Consider the following 23,077-nt stretch of genomic DNA (forward strand, 5'->3'; position numbering starts at 1 on the left):
AGTCTCATTGGAAAAAAAAAGGGACGTTGTCTACTTCTGGGTCTGGCCTCTTCCAGCCAAGGAGCTCCAAGTGAGTCACCAGCACGCGTGGATTTATATTCACAGACACCGCTGCAAGGTATGCTGCATCCCCTGCTTTACAAAGGGCAAACTGAAGGCCTAGAAGAGGGAAGTGACTTGAACAAGGTCACCCTGAGTCAGTGGCATAGCCAGAGATAGAATCTAGCTCTCACAATTCCTCAAGACCATCCCTGTCTGTCTGTCATCCACTGGTCCTACAAGCTTACAAAGAAAGCGTTCCCTGCTGTAGGCTGAAGAGAGTTCATAGCCTCAAGGGGCTAGTCCAGCCTGAATCCCTTATCTGCCTGGGGATCAGCTCCTCCTGGTGAATCGTTATAATACAGAGCGACTGCTCTGCTTTGGCATTTTACTGACGTGTGAAGAGAACCCCCTTGCTCTCTCCTCACTTCCCTTTGACACAGGCACCCAGCCCAAGAGCACCTCCTTACCTCGGATGTTTTCAGGAGGCTCCCGTGGAACAGGTTTGGGTCCAAGCACTGTTGGGTTTGCTGGACGCTGAACAGCTTGAAATGGCACCAACAGAGAGAACATCAATTTAATGTCGTCACTGTATTTGTTCCTCCCAAAGGCTGCAGGGAGCTTTAGTCAGACATTGGCTGGGATGGTGGAGCCATATCAAATTTCTCCCTCAGCCTTCCCTTCCCAATTTCTAAAAACCATCAAGGCGCCATGGAAATTAGGGTCTTCAACAATGATTAGAGGTAGTCAAACTATCCTTCCTCACGCAAGGAACTCCTGCCAGCATATGGCTATTCTACAGCCTAACTATACAGGAAAGAAAACCCTGTGGCTGGAAACTCACCAGCTTCTGAGGATCCTCTAACTACCCTTTCTAGCTCTTTCCTTAAACACAAGGGATGCCCATTAGCTCAGTTTGGCAACCATCAAAATGGTAGAAACTTAGGCTGGTCTTGAGATGCTTTAAACTCCACCCAGAGAAAAAAGCACCTGTCCCTGTGAATTGACCAAATGTGAGACAATTATTTTCTTGAAGGACTTCTTGTTGTTTTGTTTAAATGTCTTCTGCTCCGAATCAGCTGGGTTTCATGTAAGCAACTCAAAACCCGATGAACAAGCTGCCCATGGATTATGTGAGAACACAGGTCTGAAAAAACCCCCCTCATGTGGTCAGATATCACTGGCAGCCCGCCTCTAATGTATGTTCTCACTCATAGATGATAGTAAGTCTTAGCACTTAGTGCTTTTTCATCCAGAGATCTCAAAGCACTCGGCAAAGGTGGGCAGCATTAGACCTATTTTACAGAGAGAGCAACTGAGACAGCAGGAGGGGAAATGACTCAATCAAGGTCTGATTCAGAGGCAAAACTAGAACTTGGGATCTCAGTTATCCCATAAAGGCCATTATAACGACTGTGGTGCCCCCTACAAATCTGACACCCTTCCAATCAGCACAATCTAGCATATATGGATGATATAGATCTCTCTCTCCCCATACAGTATCATATCGACATGTAGTTTAGAGACAGGCCCAAGCCACAAAGATTTCAACTGCCCCAAAGTTGGGCAGTGTTTGGCTTCCGGTTTTTGGCTTGGAGACAGGGACCAACAGTGAATTCCAGATTTAAATACAAATTCCAGCCCTCCATCCCCCCCAGATTTCCAGATCCAGGGTTTTAGTGTGGGCCCAGCTCTGATTCATATCAGATTCTATATTAAAAGGGATGCTAATTTATACAGCAGGAACTTGCGAAGGGCACAGCGACTGGGAAACAGGGCTGAATATTGCCAATCTGATGCCAGCACCGAGTGTATCAATGTGAACTAGGGAGGAGGGGCACTAGACAGGTAAACTGAGTCTCAACCTTCACAGCCCAGCATGCCATCTGCTGAGGTTCCTTCTTGTGTATACAGCACACCTTGGCCACCTAAGCACAGGGCAAGAAACCAAGGAAACATACAGAGTTGATGCCCTAAACACATTTCTGTCAGTTTACAAAGTTACTCCATTTTACAAACACACTCTAATCTCAGGGGTCAACTAGATTTCCATAACCCTCTCCGTTCACCCCAGTACCAAGTTGAGAACAATCTCTTCTACCTTCTATCATCTTCATCTTTCATGTATATGACTAAACCGTGAGGCTCAGTCCAGCCTCTCCAGATTACCAGTTGTGTGTAGGGCATAGACAAAAGTAGCGTCTTTCCCAGCTGGATGAGTGAGAGATGTATGGAAAGCAGAGCTGTAATTCTAGTAACTAAAGCAATTTCTAAGGCTCAGTTCCTACTTGGGCGCAAGACGTACTAGCCAGCTACGCCAGTTCAGCAGCATGTCTCCTACCTTCTTTTCCAGCATCAGCCTTGGACGGGGGGAAGCCCACCTGCAGTGGGGCAGCCGCCGATGAGCTGGTGTATTCTTGCAGAGGTAATATAGGAAAGTCACATTACAAAGGGGGTGGAGGCAAATGGAAGTGTCAGCTATTAGCCTTGGATTTAGGAGATGAAGGGCCAGATCTCCTGCTGATATAAATTGGTGTAACCCCACTGTCTTCAATGGAGGGACGCTGACTTATTCCTGCACCTATAACTGTGCAGCTCACAATGTTACAAACCCCACCCATGTTACGTGTGTGCCGCCACAGGCATTCCTTAGCTTCTGTGGCCTTCACCAGTAGAAGTACTGTGGGATGCTGGCTGAGTGCAGAGCCCAGAGCTACAAGTGTCGCGATCGAGTGCAACACAAAGTCTGGGCACTGCAGGTGTTCGGCCCCTCTGAAAGTTAGGCCACGTGTTTAGGAGTCTTTAGGGATTTAGGCGTCTAATTTTACACACCCACATTTGACATTTTTGGACTCAGTATCTTGACAACAACCAGAGGCTGTTCAAGTTGGAGGCAGGGATTAGAATGCAGGGGTTCCTAGCTCTCAGGCCATGCCTTTCTTCCTAAAAATCAGTGAAGGAACTCAGCAAACCATTGCAAAGACATAAAAACAAGGGGGCTGCCCATTTGTGTAGCTCCTATTGCAAATAATTCAATGTGTGCCCCCCCCCGGGTCTGCAGCAAATCCTATCACCACAATTTTGTTGACAATCTTCATTCTTGATAGTGTGCAAACCAGGAAGTAAAATGAAAAAGCTGTCTTGTTAATTTCAAGCTTCAATTGAGTAACATAAGGAAGAGGACGGGGGAAAAAACCCTCAATCTTTGCCAAAATTAAAAAGACAAACCCAAGAAGGAGAGAAATGTGATTTCCCAACATCTAGTAGGAGATTATAAACAATGCAGAATTAAGAAAATATAACACGCTCTAAAATAGGTGATAGTGTCCTTTTCAACTGGAAAATGGAAGCCAATTGATATTAATACAGTGTTAAAAAGAATATGAAAAAAAGCCCTTCACTAATTGGCAAGGGTTTAATTAGAGTCACAATAAAAAACACCCCTAGAGGCATTTTGCTTTTTAGTCATTCACACACACCTCCACTTGTTAGTCTTTACAGAGTAAGGAAAATTATTAATGCTCGTTATCCCGAGAACTTTTCCCTTGTAGCTTTGTGACATTCACAGATGGTTTTACGTTTCAGGGGTGGGTGTAAGATAAAGACACAAATTTTTCCTCAAGGCCCACTCAGTTAGAACTGGAGTATGGCAAAAATCACGAAGGTCCCATTACTGAACTTTTTCAATACAGACAAGAGGTGTCCTAGGTCTTGCTATCCTACGGAAAGAGGGTTCCAGTAAATTGGAGTTAGCTGCGTCTATGCAAACGATGGTTTGTACCAATGCATCATGTCTACATTAGAGATTTGCACTGGTGTAGTAGCTACTTCAGTGCAAAAACGCACCAGTTTAGACAATGCCCTAGAAACAGCAGGGGAGCAGAGGGGAAGGCGGTGTAAAACTCCAGGTTGAGGTGTTCCTTTCCCTCTCCTGGTTGTGAGAAGCATTTGATAAGTGCACATGAGCTTCCCATTGAGAAAAGGCTGAAACTGGATTGTTCAAACATAAGGAAACCAACAGAAAATAAATACATATGTAACTGGAATAGCTAATATTTATATAGGACCTATACAAAACTCATGGTTTGCACTCCACTTCTGTGCTCCTTCTGTTGGCTCTGTCAGAGCAGTTAACCAACAAATTGCTTTTCCCAAAGCTGAGCTGACACCATTGAACCAAAAAAAAAAAAGAGCAAGAGAGAGATGGGCGTTTTTTTTTGGTCACCCCAAATTTGGGGAAAGAATGTCTCTGTCTGACAAATGGAAAAACACAAAGTCTGACAGAATATGCCAAGTTTCTAAGAGGATTTGACAAATATCAGAAATGGGGAAGGGAAATTAACAGATTAAGAAAAACACTTGATTAATTTCTCTTTATCATGGTTCCTCAATTTCCTTTAGCTGTCGCTTCTTTTCAGTGTCTCTTGGGTAAATTTCGGCCAAGTCCCTATGTTTTTAAGTGCCCTCTATTCCCCCTCCCACCTTGGATTTGCTCCTTGGTAACATGAAAGGCAGAAGAGGTTCATACTAACACATGACCACAGCTCCACCTTGACCATAAAGAACACTACAAGCAGCTAAAAGGACCAGTCATCTAGTGGATCTATGCAATGTAAAGATCAAAACCAAATCTAATCTGCGCTTCTAGTCTATGTTCCATATTCTTCTCCTGACTGCTGCTGGCTAGTACAATGGGGAAGGGGAAAAAATCAGTCTAGTTTTAAATACCTGTTTTTTTCTGCGTCTCTTGGATAAGCACAGAAGCAGGGAGCTCAGCTGGCTGCTTGGCAGTGACTGCTCATGGTAGAAAGCAAAAATTCAGAGGGTAAAAACTGTACACATGCTAAAAGCAGGACAAACAGCACAGAGATTTTAAAGGAATTTTAAAATTTTCTTTCCGGTTAGAGCAGTGTTTGAAGTACAGATGGGACCTGAGCAGCAAAATTCAGCCCTAGCTTTTGAACCAATCGTAAATTCAAGAAGGGGCAGGGGGAGAATGCTGGGGTCCGACCCATCTCTAGGAGTCACGCCACTGAAGTCAATGGAGTTGTACTGATTTTAAACCTACATCGTGGGATCGCTCAGAATTAGGGCCTCATCCTTGATTCCAACGTGGGCATGGTCATGTACACACAATGTATTGTGTACATTGTACAGAGGCCGTAGCCAGGACATTCAGCACCAAAATCATTACCCCTTGCCATGTCAGCAAGAGGAGTAACTCAGTTCGCTGTCAATAAGTAGCAGGCTGTTTTTCTCATCAAGACCAACCACTAGATGAAGACACAATGACACACATTAAGTCACTGGAGGAACAAAATGGGGGAACAAGAGGCTCAAAGCTCAGCCCTGCCCAACCCACACTAGAAATTTGCCATCGTGCTGCAAATTTTGCACCTTGCCACCAGTTAATGCAACAGAAGAAACTGGTTTTGCACTGAAAGTGGCTCCCAGGTCACCTGCTCTTTTTGATAGTCCATCAACAGATGGGCAACTATCTGGAAGGGTCACGTTCAAGAACAGCTGGGAGTCCCAGGCAGCCCTTGGGATCATACGTTAAGACTATCTTTCCAGCAACCTCCAGTCCCAGATGTTGTTCTTCAAAAGCTTTGGAGTCACCCAGAACCATCTGGGTCTTGTGGATCTAGAAAGGCCATGAGACCAGGTTTTATTGCTGGCATTTCATCTGTTCTTGTTCTGGGCTAGACCCTTCGAGATACAGATACTGCCTTGGAAATGAGAAATAATGAACCAAAAAGTGAATGTTGTAAACCAGAATCTTCAGAGAGGGGTGGTTTTCATCCTAAAGAATGACAAAGGCCCTGTGTTCAGGGGGAGACGGTCTAATTCTTCTCTCAGATCTGTTCACCCATCTCGAAGATAAGCATGCAGCCATTCTGTTCCCCCACCCCCACCCCCCCAACAGGCCCCAAACATACCAGGGAGCCAGGACAGCAGATCATAAGAGACAGATGCTCAGCAGGATGTTCACTCACGCACACACACAAGCTTGCAAAAACACTGCTATGGTCAAACATGGATAAAAATCACATGACTGGGTGGGTGTCATGTACATGAAACCCAAGTTTCTTTATTACAGGTGTGTAGATAATATACACACATTCTCCGAGATCATATAATCGTCAAGTGTGCGCTGTAAATACCCACTCACTATAAATATTAGTTTAGCGGGCAAGTATTATTTCCAGTTTACAGATGGAGAAACTGAAGTGACTAGCCCAGGGTTACACAATGACTTAGTGGACATGGGAAATAGAACTCAGGTTTCCTGAGCCATCCAAACACCTTGTTCTAACCACTAAACCATGGTGCCTCCATGAGCATATCTATATTTGCATAAACACACTGTGGTCATGTGAACTGTCACATGAGGGTGGGAGGGGACAACTAAGCAGCTGACTCCAATTAATCACTCTGCTCAGAGGCTGCTGGGAGTGGGCAGGGCCTGGGTTCTATATAAACTCATTCCAGGTGTGAAAGGAGGAGAGGTAATGCCTAAAGAGACTAGAAGTGTGCTATGTGGGGGAAAAACAGCTCCAGAAAGGGGTCAGAGGAGAAACTATCAGCCTCAGGGGAAAGCTAAGGTACCGAGTTTGGGGACAGCTGGGCACAGGCTGGGGCCTGCCTCCCTAGGAAACTGTGGACTTGCCGGAGAGGTCAAAGAGCTCATGGGGAAATGAGACTGAAGACTTTGGCTGTAGATCATGATAAACTAAATACAGGTACAACTGCTTTATATGTACTCCTACATTCTCTCTGGTGCTCTTCCCCCACTGCCCGCCTTCTGTGGTGGTCAGGACCTCCTGGCCCACCAGGCAATGGTGACATTTAGAGCTGAGGGATTTGGGGCTTAGCCCCAGGGCCAGGTCATGTTAGTGATCATCTGCCAAATCCCCCACAGCTGATAAGACTCCACCAGCTCACACAAAATCAAGCTTTGCCTTTTCCTCAACTGGCTTCTAGCAACTCCTGTAGAAGACTGACTGCTACTAATGTATTGTGGGTGGAAAATTTCCCCATGGGAAAATCAGATCCAGACAGCACAGCAGCTGAATAAGTGCATGACACTTGAAATGTTTCTGCTGTTAGTTTACATTTCCTCTTCTCCAAAAGAAGAGACAGACCATGCCTACATGTAGTAAAAATACCAAATAAACAAAAAAAACACCCTCACTTCCCCCCCACCTCCAACCCCGGCCCGCCAAAGTGACATAAGTTCTCTCTACTGGGCAATTTAGGAATTAAGAAATAATGTCCTGGGACTTCCGGTGTATGTGTTCAGCCCACTTTTCCAAATGTAAGACTTCATAGATTATTTCCTTAGGTTTGGCCAAGAGGAGCTTGGTACAGGACCTAAGAGGCTGAGAAGCAGAGCAAAGATATCTGATTCGGTTTCTGGCCCAGCTTAGAGCACCCTCAAGGCTGCTCTAAATTATATCCACCTCAATGGGCCCTAAGGGGGCACTCTATTAGCTACGGAATCACCAGAATGCAACAGTGCTCAGGCCATGCCCTCTTTCCCTGACCATGCCCCTTGTGCTATGGAGAATTCCTGGATGCAAGGAAAATCCTCAGTTAGCTGCTAAGACCAATTTTCATCATTCTGCTGGAAGGTCAAAGCAGAAGTAGAAGTGTGGAAGACCTGCCCCTGAATTTTGAAAACTCCTTATTAGAGTTGTGCACAGGGAAGAGAGACAAAACCAGCCTTCCAAATTCTGGGTGCCCCTCTGCTTGGGGCAAGTCACGTTTGTTGTTGCTTTTTTGTAAAGAAATAGGCAAAGAGAACCTCAGATTCCCCCCTCCCCTCCAATCCTCTTCCTTATTATAGTGCATAAAGAGTAACTTTTGTGCTTCGGCTATTCATTCTCAGAAGGACTTTGAAAGGCTGCTCTCAAAGTAAAAACTCTAAATTATACCTTTAGATAATATCTTGAGACTCCCGCAAATTCCAGCCCTGACCTCCACTTCCTGGTCTGAGACCAGGGAAAATGATATTCTGATAACATCCGGGTAGCAGCAAAGGACAGACAGACAGATGAAAAGTCATGCCACAACCTGGCTCTTTTAAGGAGTCAACTTTGGGATTGGGATTGTGACTGCTGTTGCTGAGGAGGGAAGAATACATATATTATTAATGGTCAGGTCCAGATACCCTTTCCTTGAACTAAATTAGGAATGAACATATATTTATCAGGCATTCCGCTGGCTGGGATGATCTGAACCCATCCAGTGTGATTTTTATCCATGTCCCCAGAAACTCCTACCAGGTGGACGAACAGGGAGCCAGAGGAGATAATCTTCCTTTTAAAGCTCATCATTGCCATTCGAGGAGCTGCAGCAGGAAGCAAAGCTGGCAGAGGAATAGGGCAGTGGAACCAGCTAGGGGACCTGTCTGTACTAGCAAACGTAGGATCTGCCTTGCGGGGTGGAGGTTGGCACCCACCTGGCTCCTGGGTGGTGACGGGCTGGGTGGTGGTTGTTGTGGGTGTTGTTGTGGGGGTGGGATTTGTAGTGGAAATTCGCTGTGGTCGCTCATAAACTAACAAGAAACAAAGAAAAGAAGTGGAAAGAAGGCACCTAGGAGGCTGGAGGGTGTCTCGCTGTTGCTTCTTACCGCACCGCCATGATCTTTTTTTATGGTGAAGGGAACACACAGTAAGGACCTGCTCCCACTCAAGTCAATGCCAAAAATCCCACTGACTCTAATGGCAGAGAATTTGCCTAAGTCCCTGTAACCTCCAGCCATTACTATTCATGTAACGGAGTATCCAAAGATGCTCATTTTCCCCCTCCTAACTCAAGTCATCTTCGAACCCTGAAAGCATGCCTGTGGGTGGGGAGGTGCACAAAGAACAGCAAGCCCCCAATAATCAGCTGGGGCACAGAACTTCTCCAGCCCCGGGACCATGGCAGGGGCACAAAATGTGCCCCTCCAAAAGCAGTCAAATTTAAATTCCTGCGCATGCTCCTGCCTGTGGGAATGATTCTCGCCTGGCCCCAGAGGTTCATATTCTGCAGTCACCAACAAGCACTCTATAGAAACTACACCAACATGCTGTCCTGCAGACTTTGTCCAGTACACTACCCAGGGGGCTAATAGTGACCACTACAAACCAGCCTCCAGCTGCTGGGTACAGAACACAAGGACAGCCCCACTTCTGAAATTACGCCACCTACCAGGAACTGGGAACACTGATGACCAAAAATCTTTACTGTTGGTTTCTTTTTAATCAGAGAGAGAGAGAGACAGGAAAAACTGAAGACCCCAGCTGCAGGACATGTACAGAAGAAGCTGTTGGGTTTGGGTGGGTGAGTACCTAGTTTCAGAGAGAAGTTAGCGCAGGGACAGTGTAACAAATGTGATGAGAATCTAGGAAGATTCCAGTCTGGCGTGTGTGTGTGTGTGTCTGTGTGTGCGCATGTTTCAGCTGGGTTACTACACAACTTTACTTTGTTGGCACAGCTGCTAGTTTAAATATTGCCAACTTTATCATTAACTCCACTGTTAATGAAGCCTAAAAAGGACAAGAGAGAATGAGCGTGTCTGTGCCTTTATCTAGCTCATCATGATAAAGAGAGGTAGGAGTTCAATGGTCCCATGGGATCCGAAACAGGCCACAAGCCTTTCCCCGTCTGAAAGCTTGACAATAGCTGTGCCATCTCTCTCGTATACATTTGAGGTCTGTGATGGCAAAGATACTCCAATGCAAACCTCCTAATCAGCAAAACAATTCCCTCCAGCCTACCAAAAGGTGGTCATAAAATTGACAGATATCTCTTTCATTTATTAAATTCCAAAAAAGCAAATATTGGATGAATTTAATACAATAGGCCAAATTAATCACTGGTGTAACTCCTGCAAAGTCAATGGAGTTACCCCAGGGATGACATCGTCCCAGGAATACTATTCGATAATGACTTGGTTACAATATTCATTCTATTCCAGTTCTCATTTCTCTGACCACGAGTAATATAATAATCCCTCACATTTTTAATATAAATTCTTATTCAGCCTATGTCCCCGAGTCCTTGTTTGTCCCACAATCTCCTGTAGATTATCATGCTTAATTTCATAATAACCCTTAGCTAGTTTAAATACTTAATTCAGGTCACCTCTTGTCTTCTGTGAAGGCTAAATAATCCCTCTTTAGCTGGCCTCTACTCATAAACAAGCTCATCTATCCCATTCATCATCACATTTTCATTGCCTTCCACTGTGTTCTTTCCAGCTTCACCTTATGTTTATTTTAGAGATTAACCTGAGCCATAAAATTCAGATCTAGATTCCAGATGACCCAAAGTTTGAAGATGTTTGGTCTGCAGAAATTCCCACCGAAATCAATAGCTTGTGCCTAAAATATTACATTATATATAATTTTATTTTTAAATGGATGGCATGATATGGCCCAAGGTGATTCAAACTGGCTGGTATATCAAAGAATTCAAAAACAGCTACTTGGAGCAGGAGTCTGTGATACTGGGGGGGAAAGTTCACTGCGATCATTGGTGTTTTTGAAGAAGTGTGTTTTATTTCCTTTTCTGCTGCCATTCTAACGAACCTCATGGGGAGAAACCATGCCAGAGAAAGAAACAATGAGGTTACTGAAGACAAAGAAAGTAAATAGAAAGCTCTTTGATGGGACAGAAAATGAGAGACCATTAGAGGAGACTACTTATTGTCTGGTAGATAATAATGAGCAAAAAAGAACCATTTGTCTCCCAAATGACGTGCACAGGGCCCATGCGCTGAAGATGTCACATGCCCAGCAGTTCAGTTACATTTTTACTTACTGCCAAAGGCCGAGCCTGCAGCTGCACCTGGAGGAAACAAAAAGAAACAGGGTCAGCAGAAGCCGAGAAGCTGTTGTGCTAATTAACAAGGGCCTTGTCGACAGTCGCTCCAGCTTGCCACCACATCTTGAAAGCAGCCTATAGCAAACTACAGAGGTGACCAGACAGTAGTGGCTCTGGAAATGTTTGGGTCCTGAGGCACAGGCTGAAATCTACCTGCAGTGACCTGGGGGAGGAAAGCCAGCTTGCCTACTGCTAACAGAATTTCTTCTTAACCCTTTTCCTGATATGCCATTATGCCCAGTAAGGGCCATATACGCTTTCGAGATTTGCCATATTCCCTTCAAGTGATATGAACACTATCATGCTGCTATGGCATTAGTTCCCCCTTCACCTGCTGGATTCCCAAGGTGCAGGCCCTGACACGTGAATGAACTGTGTTGGGATTGGGATTCTTCAGGGTGGAACAGAATAACAGAAAAGGATGATGGGGCAGGTGGGGGGGAACCACACGTAACCTGAGGCTTGGAGTTTTTGGTCAGAAGAAATTGCCTAAAACCTTTCCCTCCAAGTTGTGTATTCAGTGGGGTGAGGCTGAGGGTGCCAGCTTTCAACACTGCCAGTTTATTATTGGTCATAGGTGGGATAATGTTTGAAGACCACTTAAGGGATTAAAGGTCACATTCAATCCAGATGTTACAGTGGAGATAAACACCCAGCAGTTAGGTTTACTCAACCATAAAGAAAGTGGCCAGCAATGAAAATGCTAGTCCTACTGGTAAGAAAGGACTTTGGAGAATTGCTTCTACTCCAGAGGTTGGCAAGGATATATCTCTGTCAGAGAGAGAGTTGAAGGGAGCAAAGGATTAGGTGGAGGGAAGGGTTATAGAGAAGGAAGAATGAGTGACAAATGTGAAAAAGAGAGAGAAATGGAGGGAAGGGAAATGGGAAGAGAGAGAAAAGAAAGGGGAAATAGAGAAATGGGAGAGAGACAGATGGACTGGAAGGAAGGGAAAGAGAGAATAGCATGTCCTTGCCCCTGTCAACACCAAAAAGCTCTTCTAAGCTCCTTTGAAGGAACACAGGCGCTTGGCGGTAGCTGACAGGCTTGTTCCCTTTCTGAGAACCCACTCATCTACCATCCCTGGCACACGCACAACATTCCTGTCATGGCCTTCAGAGCCTGTATTTCAGCTTTGATCATCTTAAAGCGCATAAATCTTTCAGAAATGGAGGGGGAGAGAAAAAAGGATTCTCTTTGGTAACACTCAAGGCTGCTGCTTAAAAGGCTGGAGTGGTTACTGGTGCTCTGTGACACTTAAGCAAGCCTGCTGATGCAAACTGGATGTAATCCTGGAGAGATTGGTCTGTATCTGGTGTTCTCCTCCACCAACTTTTCCATGTTCAGATGATGATGGTTTACAGATGATGTATTTTGTTTCAGGTAAGCATGTACCACAACATGAATGTAGCGGAGAATAAATTACATAGGACAGTCCCTGTGCTGAAGGACATGGATACTTTTGTCTTATTCGGGGTGGCCAAATACTCTGACACCCAAAACTCCTTTCATTCCATGCACAATAATTGCACAGAAGAATGAAGAACAGGAGGATGGAAAGGAAACACATTTCCACAGCTACCTGACATTTTCTTTAAGGGACACGGAGTAATTCAGAGTACAATACCTAGCCAAGTCCATGAACCAATCTGATGGCCTACACCTATCCATCTGAGAACCAGGATACCTTCCTGTCAATCCACATCCATTCAGCCCAGCTACTCCACTACAAATAGTTATCAAGCTCCCCTTCCATCCAACGTGCTGCAATCCATTCCTCTGCACACTGAGAGATTTTTAAATATTCATCTCCATTGTAAAACCAAACCATCCTATCCTGCAGCCCTGTGCATTGACTCCAGACGGAGGCATCCTGAAGTGACGACCCTTCCAAATGGTGCTCATTTAAACATGCAGACATTGTGCAGAGCACCAATTCAGTACAGGAACTTACATGCATTAGGGGATCCGTTGGGGAGAGGCAGGTAGGAGCCTGCCCGCCAAGATCTGGTGCGAAAGTTCTTCTTGCACTTGCCGCAGTCCTGGCCAGTGGTGTTGTGTTCGCACTCACACTGCAGGCTGCCCTCCTTAAAGGAGCACAGGTTGGCATGAAGGTTGCATTTACACCTGTAAGAGGAAAATGAGAGAGAGAAATGGTGGTGCTCAGGAATGTAAGCCATCTGCTCCTAGCTGAGAGGGACATCCTGCATAACTGAACATACATAAGTGGATCCAGAGAGTTTCATAGCACTCAACCATGTTCCTATTATGGCTGGCATCTGTGTTATGAGGATTCATTCACCTGTTTAGGCTGGATCTGTATTCCCTCTTCCAAGGTGAGAGGTATCCTCCTTTACCTGTGTGACTGCAATAGCACAGAGCTATCCCAGTTTATAAACATTCGTAGTAAATGGCAAACCCTAGCCTGGTAAGATTAAGGGTCTAGGAGACAGAAGACTCTTTGAGCAACTGCAGTTCAGGCCACTTTTATTTTGGTGCCTAAATATTGATTTAAGTGCCTGATTTTTAGGCAACCAGGTTTGAAAATTTTGGCTTTAATTTCTAACACTGTGCCTCTCTTTTCCCATCAGTAAAATGGGAGTAATAACAACTACTTCACAGCTGGTGTTACGGGGTTTATTTATAAAGTGCTTTGAGATCCTTGGATGAAAGGCGTTATATAAATGCTAAGGTCTAAATTCTGTGCTGACTCACCATTTGTGCAACACCACTGAATTCAATGCAAACGCAGGAGGCATAAGTCAGAGCCAAAGTTAACCCTAACTTATTACTACAGGTGAAGCTGACAATCCATCACCAAGTCTTAGGTGGAGATCAGCAAGTTCCTTTCCCATGTGATCCAAGGCAAACCGATGTTAAATAAACCCTCCATATCAATCCAATGCACCACCCAGACCCCAGATAAGATTCATGTGTTCTTCCCATGCTGAAATCCTTTGGGGATAAGACAGGGGAGGGCTGACTATGGGAATCATTGAGGAGATCACCTTGACACACACTCTCTCTCCATCTTCTTCTACTGAACTATTTTGAGCTGTTGGACACACCGGATTTTATAGAAATAGCTCATGTTTATATTAATGAGAGTCATGGCCCTCAATCCCCAAGCAGGTTGTTAAAATTAAGAGCCTTTCTGCCAGAGGATGGAGTAGTGATGGGATATGGAACCTTTCACCCTGAGGCCACCATTGGCAATCCAGCCCTGATCCGTGATGACTTGAAAGTTATGACCAACCGATGGCTATTTGGTGCCCTGTGTGAAATTAGTATAGTCAGTCTCAGTCAGTTCCTAGTGGACAAAAGTCTACTTCACCCCCCCCCCCCCATCCCCCAAAAAAATCATCACCACACCTTGCTCTCTTTCTGGCAGTGTCATCCGAGAAAGCAAAGAATGAAAATAGCACTAAGCACTTTGCAAATATTAATGAATAACTTTTTAATGCACCACTGTAAGGTTGGAAGATATTAAATATCCCTATTTTACATATAAGGACTCTGAAGAAGAGGGTTTAGGTGACGCCTACAAAGTCAGAGCTGAGAATAAAACTCCTGGCTCCCAGGCCTATACTCAGCCCATTAGCCCTACAGGCCACAGAGACTGAGTACCCTGCTTATCTTAGAAGTAGATCCTCTAGGTTAGGGTTGAGGTACAATGAGCCTGATTCATTACTACCTTGCACCTTGTGTCATCATTTATATCTGTGCAAAGTGGGTGTAGAATGTAACCACCCATATAAGTGAGTGGAGAAGTCTGACTGGGTGGTACTCAGTTTTTACAGGTATAAATGACCACCGGGTGCATAGCAGTGGAGAGTCAGGGTTATTGATGGGACAGTGCATAGGGGAAACTTGCCTGGCTGCTTACTGTGCTGCATCTGTTCTGGGAATAAACAGAGGATGTCATTCTCAAGAGCTGTCAACCTGGTGCTGTTCACCTGCACTGTACCCAGTCAAGAGAGAAATCTCCGCAAGAGGTTGTGAATATTCCAGGAGCAGAAGTTTCTTTAAAATCTCCAAAGAGTCCCATCCCCATGTTTCTGATCCACTGAGTCTGCCCTGGCTGTGATCCCATTTGTGCATGGCTGGAAGATTTCACTCGTAAGCTATTTTTGTTTCCTTATTCTTATTTCCAGCAAACTATTTACGCACATGCCATGCAGAAGCTGGGCAAAGAGTCCCTCCTCCCCATCATACAATCCTTGCTCATCTCATGATCCAGGCAGGGAAGGAAATACACACTCCATCAGGGAGCAAATTTCTCTCTCAAGCAGGAGCTGCCAAACACAGCAAATTATGTTTGAGTGTCTGTGTTACTGAAGGCTGGCAATGGCAGGTAACAGCTGAAAGAGCTAAAAACCAGAGAATTTAAATATGCTGGGAGCAGCTTGTAAATCAGCGAGTCTGGAAAAGGGAGGTGGCTTTAGCTGGTACTTAGAAAAAAGGGTCTTCATATCTCAGCTGTGATGGTTTCTTCCTTTTGCCTCTGATTGAGAAAAGCTTCTGCTCTGATGTCCTAACCCCTTTGAATAGGCAAGACCAGCACTCTGGTGCCAGGGAGCCTGACTCTGTGAATTATTTAGAGGCCACAGAGCACTGGCTCCCTCGCTTGCTATAAAATTAACAAAAGAAGAAGAAAGGGTGAGGGAAAACAAGCAAAATAGCAGGTTAAGGCAGGTCAGAGCATCACCACTGCTGAGCTGGTCCAGGCTTGAGTCGGAGAGCAAAGGCTGCGGGGAGGTACAGCACTACTCACTCTTCGCTAAAACGGACAGTTAAGTGCATGATTCGACCCTGGGATCCATCCTTTAAAAGCTGACACACCTGGAGCCAGCGGTTCTACGCATGGGAGGCAGCCAGAAGCCTTGATCACACAGGTGAACTTCCTCTATCTCCTCACTCCCCTTCTGACAGACACTCCACTGGCCAAGGCCATGTGTTCCTATTCTTGTTTTCTCAGCGGAGGAGAGATGGATTCCTGATGCTCCTGAAGGGACACTGTCAGGAAGGACAAGTTGTCCTCTCTCCCGGCAGAATTATTAGCTCCAGCTCAAGGGATGGAGACCAGATGGAAGCTTAAAGCATGACCAGTGGGCACATGGGCCTAAGGCAGAGGGAACCCAAGCACTGTTGTGTGCCAAATGGTGTTCAGTCCAGTAGAGCGGAGTGCAGCAAAGGGCAACTCCCCCTCCTTAGTTCAAACCTGGACCTGTAAGCATGGTCAGAATAAAGGACTGGGTGACGGGGGTCTTGGTTCTGCTCCTGGCTCTGCCACAGACTCATGATGTTACCCTAGGCAAGTTACTTCACCTCTTTGTGCCTCCAATTCCTTATCTGGAAAACGGGACTAATACCTCCCAATACCAGGTGGATCATGCTTAACTGATTCATATTTGCCAGCTGCTTTGAGATCGTCAGATAGGAGGTTCCAAAGAAGGGGAAAGTATTATAGCTCACCCACTCAGCCATGCACTCAGCCACCACCTGACAAGGGGACCAGAAGCCACTCCTGGGCATAGCCCTCTTGCACCTTTCACAGTCACTAGAGCTACACTACCGTAATGACCAGGCAACTGAGTCAGATCAGGTTTGAAATGCGACAGCCTCTTCATGCTCGCAGGCCTTCCTCGAGCGGGACTGTTCACCGTCCGCTGCATTCCCAGAGCTAACAAGGGTTATTCAGTCATGGCCTGTAACTCCTTAGGAAGGGCTTGGGCAGCTCTTACCACAGAAAGGAGCATGGGTGTCTGAACTTCAGGCTGCATGGTGCATTTTACTAAACATTTCTCTCAACTTCATCCACAGTAGCATGGCACCCTGATGGGGGTGGAGAAGCTCCCCAAGTTCTCTGCAGTTTTCTGGGCTAGCGTCGCTCTCTCATCTGCCCGTATCTGCCTTTAGAAATGTCAAAAAACCCCAACCAACTATGGGGTTCCCTCAAAGAGCTGAGGTGCTGCACCTACGTGTGGCTACTAGGCCTCAGATACCAAATCTCAGCCAGAGCTTCCTACAGCTACAAGGAGCATGAAATGAGGGTCTCTGCCGGATGCGGGTATACGTGCATGGTCCTGTGTGCACGCACCTACAGCTGTCTTACTGCCGCCGATGCACAGCAGCCAAGCCAAGCACAGGCTACCAGGTCAGTACCTGCAGCTACTCTCAGCCCCTAGGGCAGTGGTCATGCAGTCCCGTCAAATCTGCAGGGCATGGCGGAGGAAGGACAGGCTTCCTGGATCCGCCACGAAACGCTCCAATCTGTCTGGATGTCGGAGCACGTAGAGATGACTGGGCACCGTGCTTCCCAGAGAGGGATCTCGCTCTCTAATCAGTGTAAACAAGGAAAATTAAATAAAGAGCAAGCAGCAGCAGAGACAGCCCGCCACCCTCCCCACTCAGTCGCAGGTCAGCTATTTCTCGCTGCCCGATCCTATCCATAGCACAAAAGTTACCTCGTCCAAAGGATCAATTTTACCAGGGAATTGCTTTCTGAATTCGACCTTTGAGAATCATCAATCTAACCAGAAAACTCTAACTTGAGCAGCCTGACCCCACAACACAGCACTTTTCAGGCCAATCAATCAGGATGCATTATTTAATAATGAACAACGGAGCAGCTTCAAATGGCCCAGGCTGCTGATCCCGTCGCGCTGCTGCTGCCTTGAGCAAAAAACTTTCCACTCCCGTCCTCCCAACTGCCACCCCATCTTTTATTCTGCTTTAACTCCTTCATCAGGCTTTGCTGGGTAAAAACAACTCTCCTCCTTCCACCGCCAACTATGCCCTCAGTCCAAGGACACGCTTTAGCTTGCACCATAGGGGAGGCACCTTTCTCTAGCCAAGATCCAGCTGGTGGAGAATGGAGAAAATAGATTTAGTCCAGTCCCACGGGCTGAGGCTGCAAATCCTGCTTCTCTCTATTCCTCTTTATCAGGTACCCAACTGTCTGAGCCAAGGCAGGACAAAGGCAAGAGTTTAGGATCTAAGCAATGATGGTGCTACGATATTAGAGAGGTGGATAATGCCACGTGTCTTAGAACAAGCTATTGTGCACCTTTCCATTCTCAGGGCAGCCACAGCACCTCTCCCTTTCTCTCATTATAAAAGGATTATTCTAGTAAGGTCTGTCTGGCCCAAGGGCTGGTCAGGGGAGAGAGAGCGCCTTTCACCCTTCAGTCACTGGTTCAAGTCTAGTCCAGGTAACAGCAGTTACCATTTGATAATTATCCAGTGACCTTTGTGTGAAATGAGGGTGGTGGGTCTCAGTCAAGTTTCCTGTGGATGAGCTTGTCTAACACAAAAACCAGCAGAGGACATGGCATCAGCCAAGAAGCCAAGTACTAAATAGCCCATGGAGTCTCAACTTCTCTCTCATCCCCAGCCTCAGGGCAATATAGGGAAAACATACGTGGCTTGTCTGTGCTGTGGATACATAGAAGAATGTCAAACAGTATGCCCTAGTAAGCGGCCTGAATGCTGTAGTAACACTGTAGTATTGGCTCCAAATGCAATTGGAGTATTTATTTATTTTTAGTGCAGATCCTTTAGCAGTCCTCCCATTCCCTTTTGAAACAACATGGCGTGGCCTGCTCTGCCAAGGCCTACGCCAGGGACATGAGGAGAACCGCAGAGCCCTGGGGAGAGTTTAGAGGCATGTAGGCATCATTTTGCAGCCATGAAGAACGTTTCCAAGTCACCTCCATTTCTGTGAGTCAGCATTCCGGAGGCCGGCAGCAGCTGTCAGTGAGAGAGATGCGTCAGTGCAAGGTCTCCGTGTGAGAGATGGAGGGACAGCACACTTAAGGTTTCTAAATGAGGAGCAGTCGAGAATAAGGCAAGTGCAGAAGACCTCCAGCATAGCTGAAAGAGTGAAAAAGGCAGCCACCACCTTGGTCTTTCATTAATCATAAAATTAAAACAAATAGACTTTTTTTTTTAAATCCACCGATAGTCGATTTCATTCCAATGATCTGTGTGTGTTACAGTCACTGAATTCAGTTTCACAATGCCCCTGGCAGCTAACTAAGGATCCTTATCCCCATTTTACAGATCAAGAAACTGAGACAGCGAGAAAAGTTTAATGACTATCTCCTCACTCCCTGAAAATCACATCGGGAACCTTCAGCTGCAGAAACAGAACTCAGAAACCCTGATTCCCAGGCTCCTCTTCTAACCACTAGACCGCACTGTAACGCTGCTCTAGGGATGGGAAAATGCTCAGTAAGTGGATAAGTTGCAATCCCTGCTCACTTTCCTCACACTCATCAGACCTGAAACCTTTGTGTCCTCCATACTCAGCCTCACAGAGCTTTGGAATCATAGATTCCAAGGCCAGAAGGGCCCATTGTGTTCACCTAGTCTGACTCCCAGTATAACGCAGGCCGGAGAATTTCTCTGAACTAAAGAAGGAACCCTGGTCCCAAGCCCCTCCAATGGTGTAGAAGGAAGAACTGGAGGAACCCAGCTTTCCCCCTTCCTCCACTCTCTTGTATGCTGGCCGCAGGCCTATGTGGAAATTCTGGAGCCCCCAAGCTGCTTGCATGTACTGTGTGTGTGTCTGACTTAGATGGAGGGGCTTGGGACCAGGGCTTCTTCTATCCACCAACTTCTCTCAGCCTCCATCGATCCTCCCTTCCCTCCCCCATCACCCACTTCACACTTGGGAGTAAGGCCAGCATATACTTCAAAGCCAATGACTTTGCCACCGTCTTCTCAGCAATGCAGATTGCCTCTCAAGCTAGAGATGGAGAGTGCTCCTATTCCCCAGTCCCCACTGATTCTGGGTCGGAGACCATCTGGCTTTTCTTTTTCCCCTGCCCCATCAGCTGGGGTGACCAGATGTCCTGATTTTATAGGGACAGTCTTAATATTCAGGGCTTTTTCTTATATAGATGCTTATTTCCCCTCACCCTCTTTCTTGATTTTTCATACTAGCTATCTGGTCACCCTACCACCACCAGACCTTGCTCAAAATCCATTAATCCTAGAGCCCAGCGAGGGAATCCCTCCTAGTTAAAATCCCTCTTTCCACCCTGCTAATCACAGCTGGTGTCAGGAAAACTCAACACAGGAGTGGAAAGCTGCTATTGTCTGCCATCCAAAGGATGGATTACGATGACTTTCCACTGAATTGTTTGCTCTCACTGTAACTGATGAACCTTTAATGAGTCACACGGGAGGATGTGTTTGAAGGGAGCTCTTTTCTCTCTGTCTCTGAGAAAGTCCCTATTTCAACTGATCTTGGCTCTCATGGATACATGAATAACTATTTCCCCCCTTCCCACTATTGTCATCCACAGCCTGTGCTTACACACAACGCTAAGGCAGTTCTCTGACGATTAACCCATTTCTACCTAAATCTCTGCAGCTGTTCTGACAGCTCAGCAAAGCACAAAGCAAATATTTCACTAACATCACAGCAAGTCTGTAAATACAAAATACAGCGGTGGCACTTTCTGCTCCATTTGTGCACCCAGAAGCTAGTGAAACAGTTCCCAATGAATACAGAATGTAGGAGGCTCCCTGCTTTCTAAGAAAGGTGAGTTATATTTGGATTCAAATTCCTGGAAAAAATAATGCAGTCTGGGTTCCTCACTATTCAGGATAGAGAGATGGAAAACATTATATGGTAAGTCAGCCCAGGTAACCTCAAAGTGCAGAACACATAAAGAGAACTTGTCACGTCGACGTCATGTGGTGTCAACATGAGGCGCACCTCCCACTGCATCATATGACTAGAGATAGACCTGAACTGATTACATGGGATCCGAATCCCCAGCACTGCCCCCTCTGAGTCCTGGGGAAATCCAGATCCTGATCGAAATGTCCCAATTTCAGCCTCAAACCACAAATCACCACTCCAGGTCTGAAAACAGGCTAAACTGTTGGGAAGTTCAGCTCCTGATCCGAACTTGGCAGCTTGGCACAAGACAGTCTAATGTCCTGTGGCCTCATACTGTGGAACAAGTCATGTGCCACACTGCCTCAGCGTGCAGGACACTTCACATACTGCACTCACTGCACACAGCCTGACAGAGCTAAGCAATACACTGACCAAGCGCATCCCCGAGAAGTTTTTCTCCTCCCAGCCTCCATGAGCAAATACTCTCCACAGAGATTCCACGGCGACACAGTGTTGTTATGGACTGGTGAATTCTACTGGACCCCCTGAGGGAAAAGAAAACTATTTGTGCTACCCTTAGAAATTCATCTGCAGTTGGGTTATCAAGAGAAGACCATCTAAAAGATGCCAAGATGATGAGCATAGTGGATAGCCACTCTACTGGGTGCAGCAATTCATTTTAAATAAATTGCCACTCAGCAGCAGTCAAAATACTGCTGAACTTTGGAAAGGATTTCCCCTTATCATTATTTACATTCAGAGCAGTCTTTTTAAAAACCTTCCTAGGTAGGGGATCAGGGACAGACGAGGAGGAAGGGTGAAAAGGATGTAGCACGGATATACTAACATAAATATTTGCAGAGTAATGTGTATAAATGCTCTCTGGCCTTTCTCCTGGAACGCAATAATGCCTGCAATTGAGTTCATTGGCCAAATTTAATTTGGGCTCCTGTAGAAGTCTCTTTATATTAAGTGCTTTAACATACATCACCTCCTCAGTCTATCGATGAAATTCTATTATCTGCTCAGGACCGGACACAACTCGGCAACAAAAGGAAAAAAGCCTGCACAAAACAAAGCCAGAGGCAGGTAATAGGACCTTGGGCATCTCTTTGCTGGTATTGATGAACTGTCACTAGTGCTTGGACAAAGGAACAGCTTTCTGGGTCTCTCGCTCTCTCCCCCTGACTGCAAGCCTGCAATGACTCTCCTCTATTTTGCAGCATTTAGAGTAATAGCATCTAAGAGTCTTGGGCAAATATAAGCAAACAGCTGATGTGAGTTAGTAACTTAATTTAACTATCTGACCAGGAGCAAGATTTCTCTTAAACTAGAGCTAATTCCAGTTCAGACCAGTTCCAAAGAAACTCCACCCATTCAATGTTGCTGCAGTGAAAGAGAACACAGTCAGTCAGTGAAGTACACAGAGAGAAGCATCACAGCATCAGAACAGACTCTCACTAGCTAACTGGCAATCCTCAAGACCCAGATACTATTGCTTATTGGGAGCCAATTACCCCAACATCCAATCTGGGTACTAAACATGAAAACACAAAGGGCTGTGGCCACTGCGCCATCCAGAGGCTGCAGCTCAGCTGAGCAGAGGTGGTAATTGTATCTCTTTCAGTAAGACATGTCATGTTTTGGGGCACAGGATGATTGGGAGGGCAGCAAAAAATACTCCCCTGCACGTGAGCAACATTGGACAATTAACCAGATGCATTATGAGGCTGTTTGGGGAGAGTCATGTTCCTTTGAGTCTAATGGACTGGATGGACTAGTGTTCTGGTCTGCAATGGCAAACTCTATGCTCTTATTCATACATAAAGCAGTGCAGCCCTGGTAGGGAATACATGTATAGAAGCCTGTAACAGCAGCATGAAACAGCAGGATAAAAAATTAGGAACCAAACCACTGGGAGGTAGAAAATTAAAAAAAAAAAAAAAAAGAAGATGACAAAAACCATCAACACCAAAAAACCTTCACAGAAAGAAAACAGATTGTGAAGGGGGAGGGGGGGAAGAACCTAAAATAAACAAGCTACAAAACTGAAAATCATCTCTTCTAATTATTTAATCCTTGGCCTGACAAAGGCCCAGCAGCCGAGGTATTATTATTCTCTAAGCCTATTTCACATGTACATTTTGCAATATAAATAATTTCTCTGAGCTCACATTCCACATTTTTCTCAGAGGATTACTTAGGGCTGGAAAGAAAGAGAACAGGGAAGAGAGGAAGAAAGGGAGGAATCTGTTAATTAATCTGAAATTGATTCACTTCTCTCAAATCTGATTTCTCATAACTGGATCCATGTGTCCTGGCTACGCCACATTAACTTCAATTACTGCTTATTAATACCTCTGTGATGGAGTGTGCCCTAGTGAACGCTGCTGTGCCTGACATTAAAGAGAGGAGAAAATTACTCCACAGAGACACTGCATGATGGGAACAGAGAGTGGTCTTTTCTATCTCACCTGCCTGACAAGCCCAGTGTGACACTGCACACAGGAAAAGATACAAGGAGCCTC

At 45.7% G+C, this 23,077-nt stretch overlaps 1 protein-coding gene across 2 annotated transcripts in view; it reads right to left on the bottom strand.

Moving 5' to 3' along the window:
* NTNG2 (netrin G2) overlaps window positions 1-23,077 on the bottom strand; it is a 69,796-nt gene that overhangs the window by 10,048 nt on the left and 36,671 nt on the right. For both annotated transcript variants that reach the window (XM_067541913.1, XM_067541912.1), the window contains exons 3-4: window positions 12,867-13,039; window positions 10,852-10,878 (exon numbers count right to left, since the gene is read on the bottom strand). In XM_067541913.1, the coding sequence (XP_067398014.1) occupies window positions 10,852-10,878; window positions 12,867-13,039 (200 nt within the window). The remainder of the gene's footprint in view (window positions 1-10,851; window positions 10,879-12,866; window positions 13,040-23,077) is intronic.

This window comes from Emydura macquarii, unplaced genomic scaffold (genome assembly GCF_026122565.2).
Source record: "Emydura macquarii macquarii isolate MOO-44397 ecotype Brisbane River unplaced genomic scaffold, CSIRO-AGI_Emac_v2 contig_691, whole genome shotgun sequence".
Classification (NCBI taxonomy): domain Eukaryota; kingdom Metazoa; phylum Chordata; order Testudines; family Chelidae; genus Emydura; species Emydura macquarii.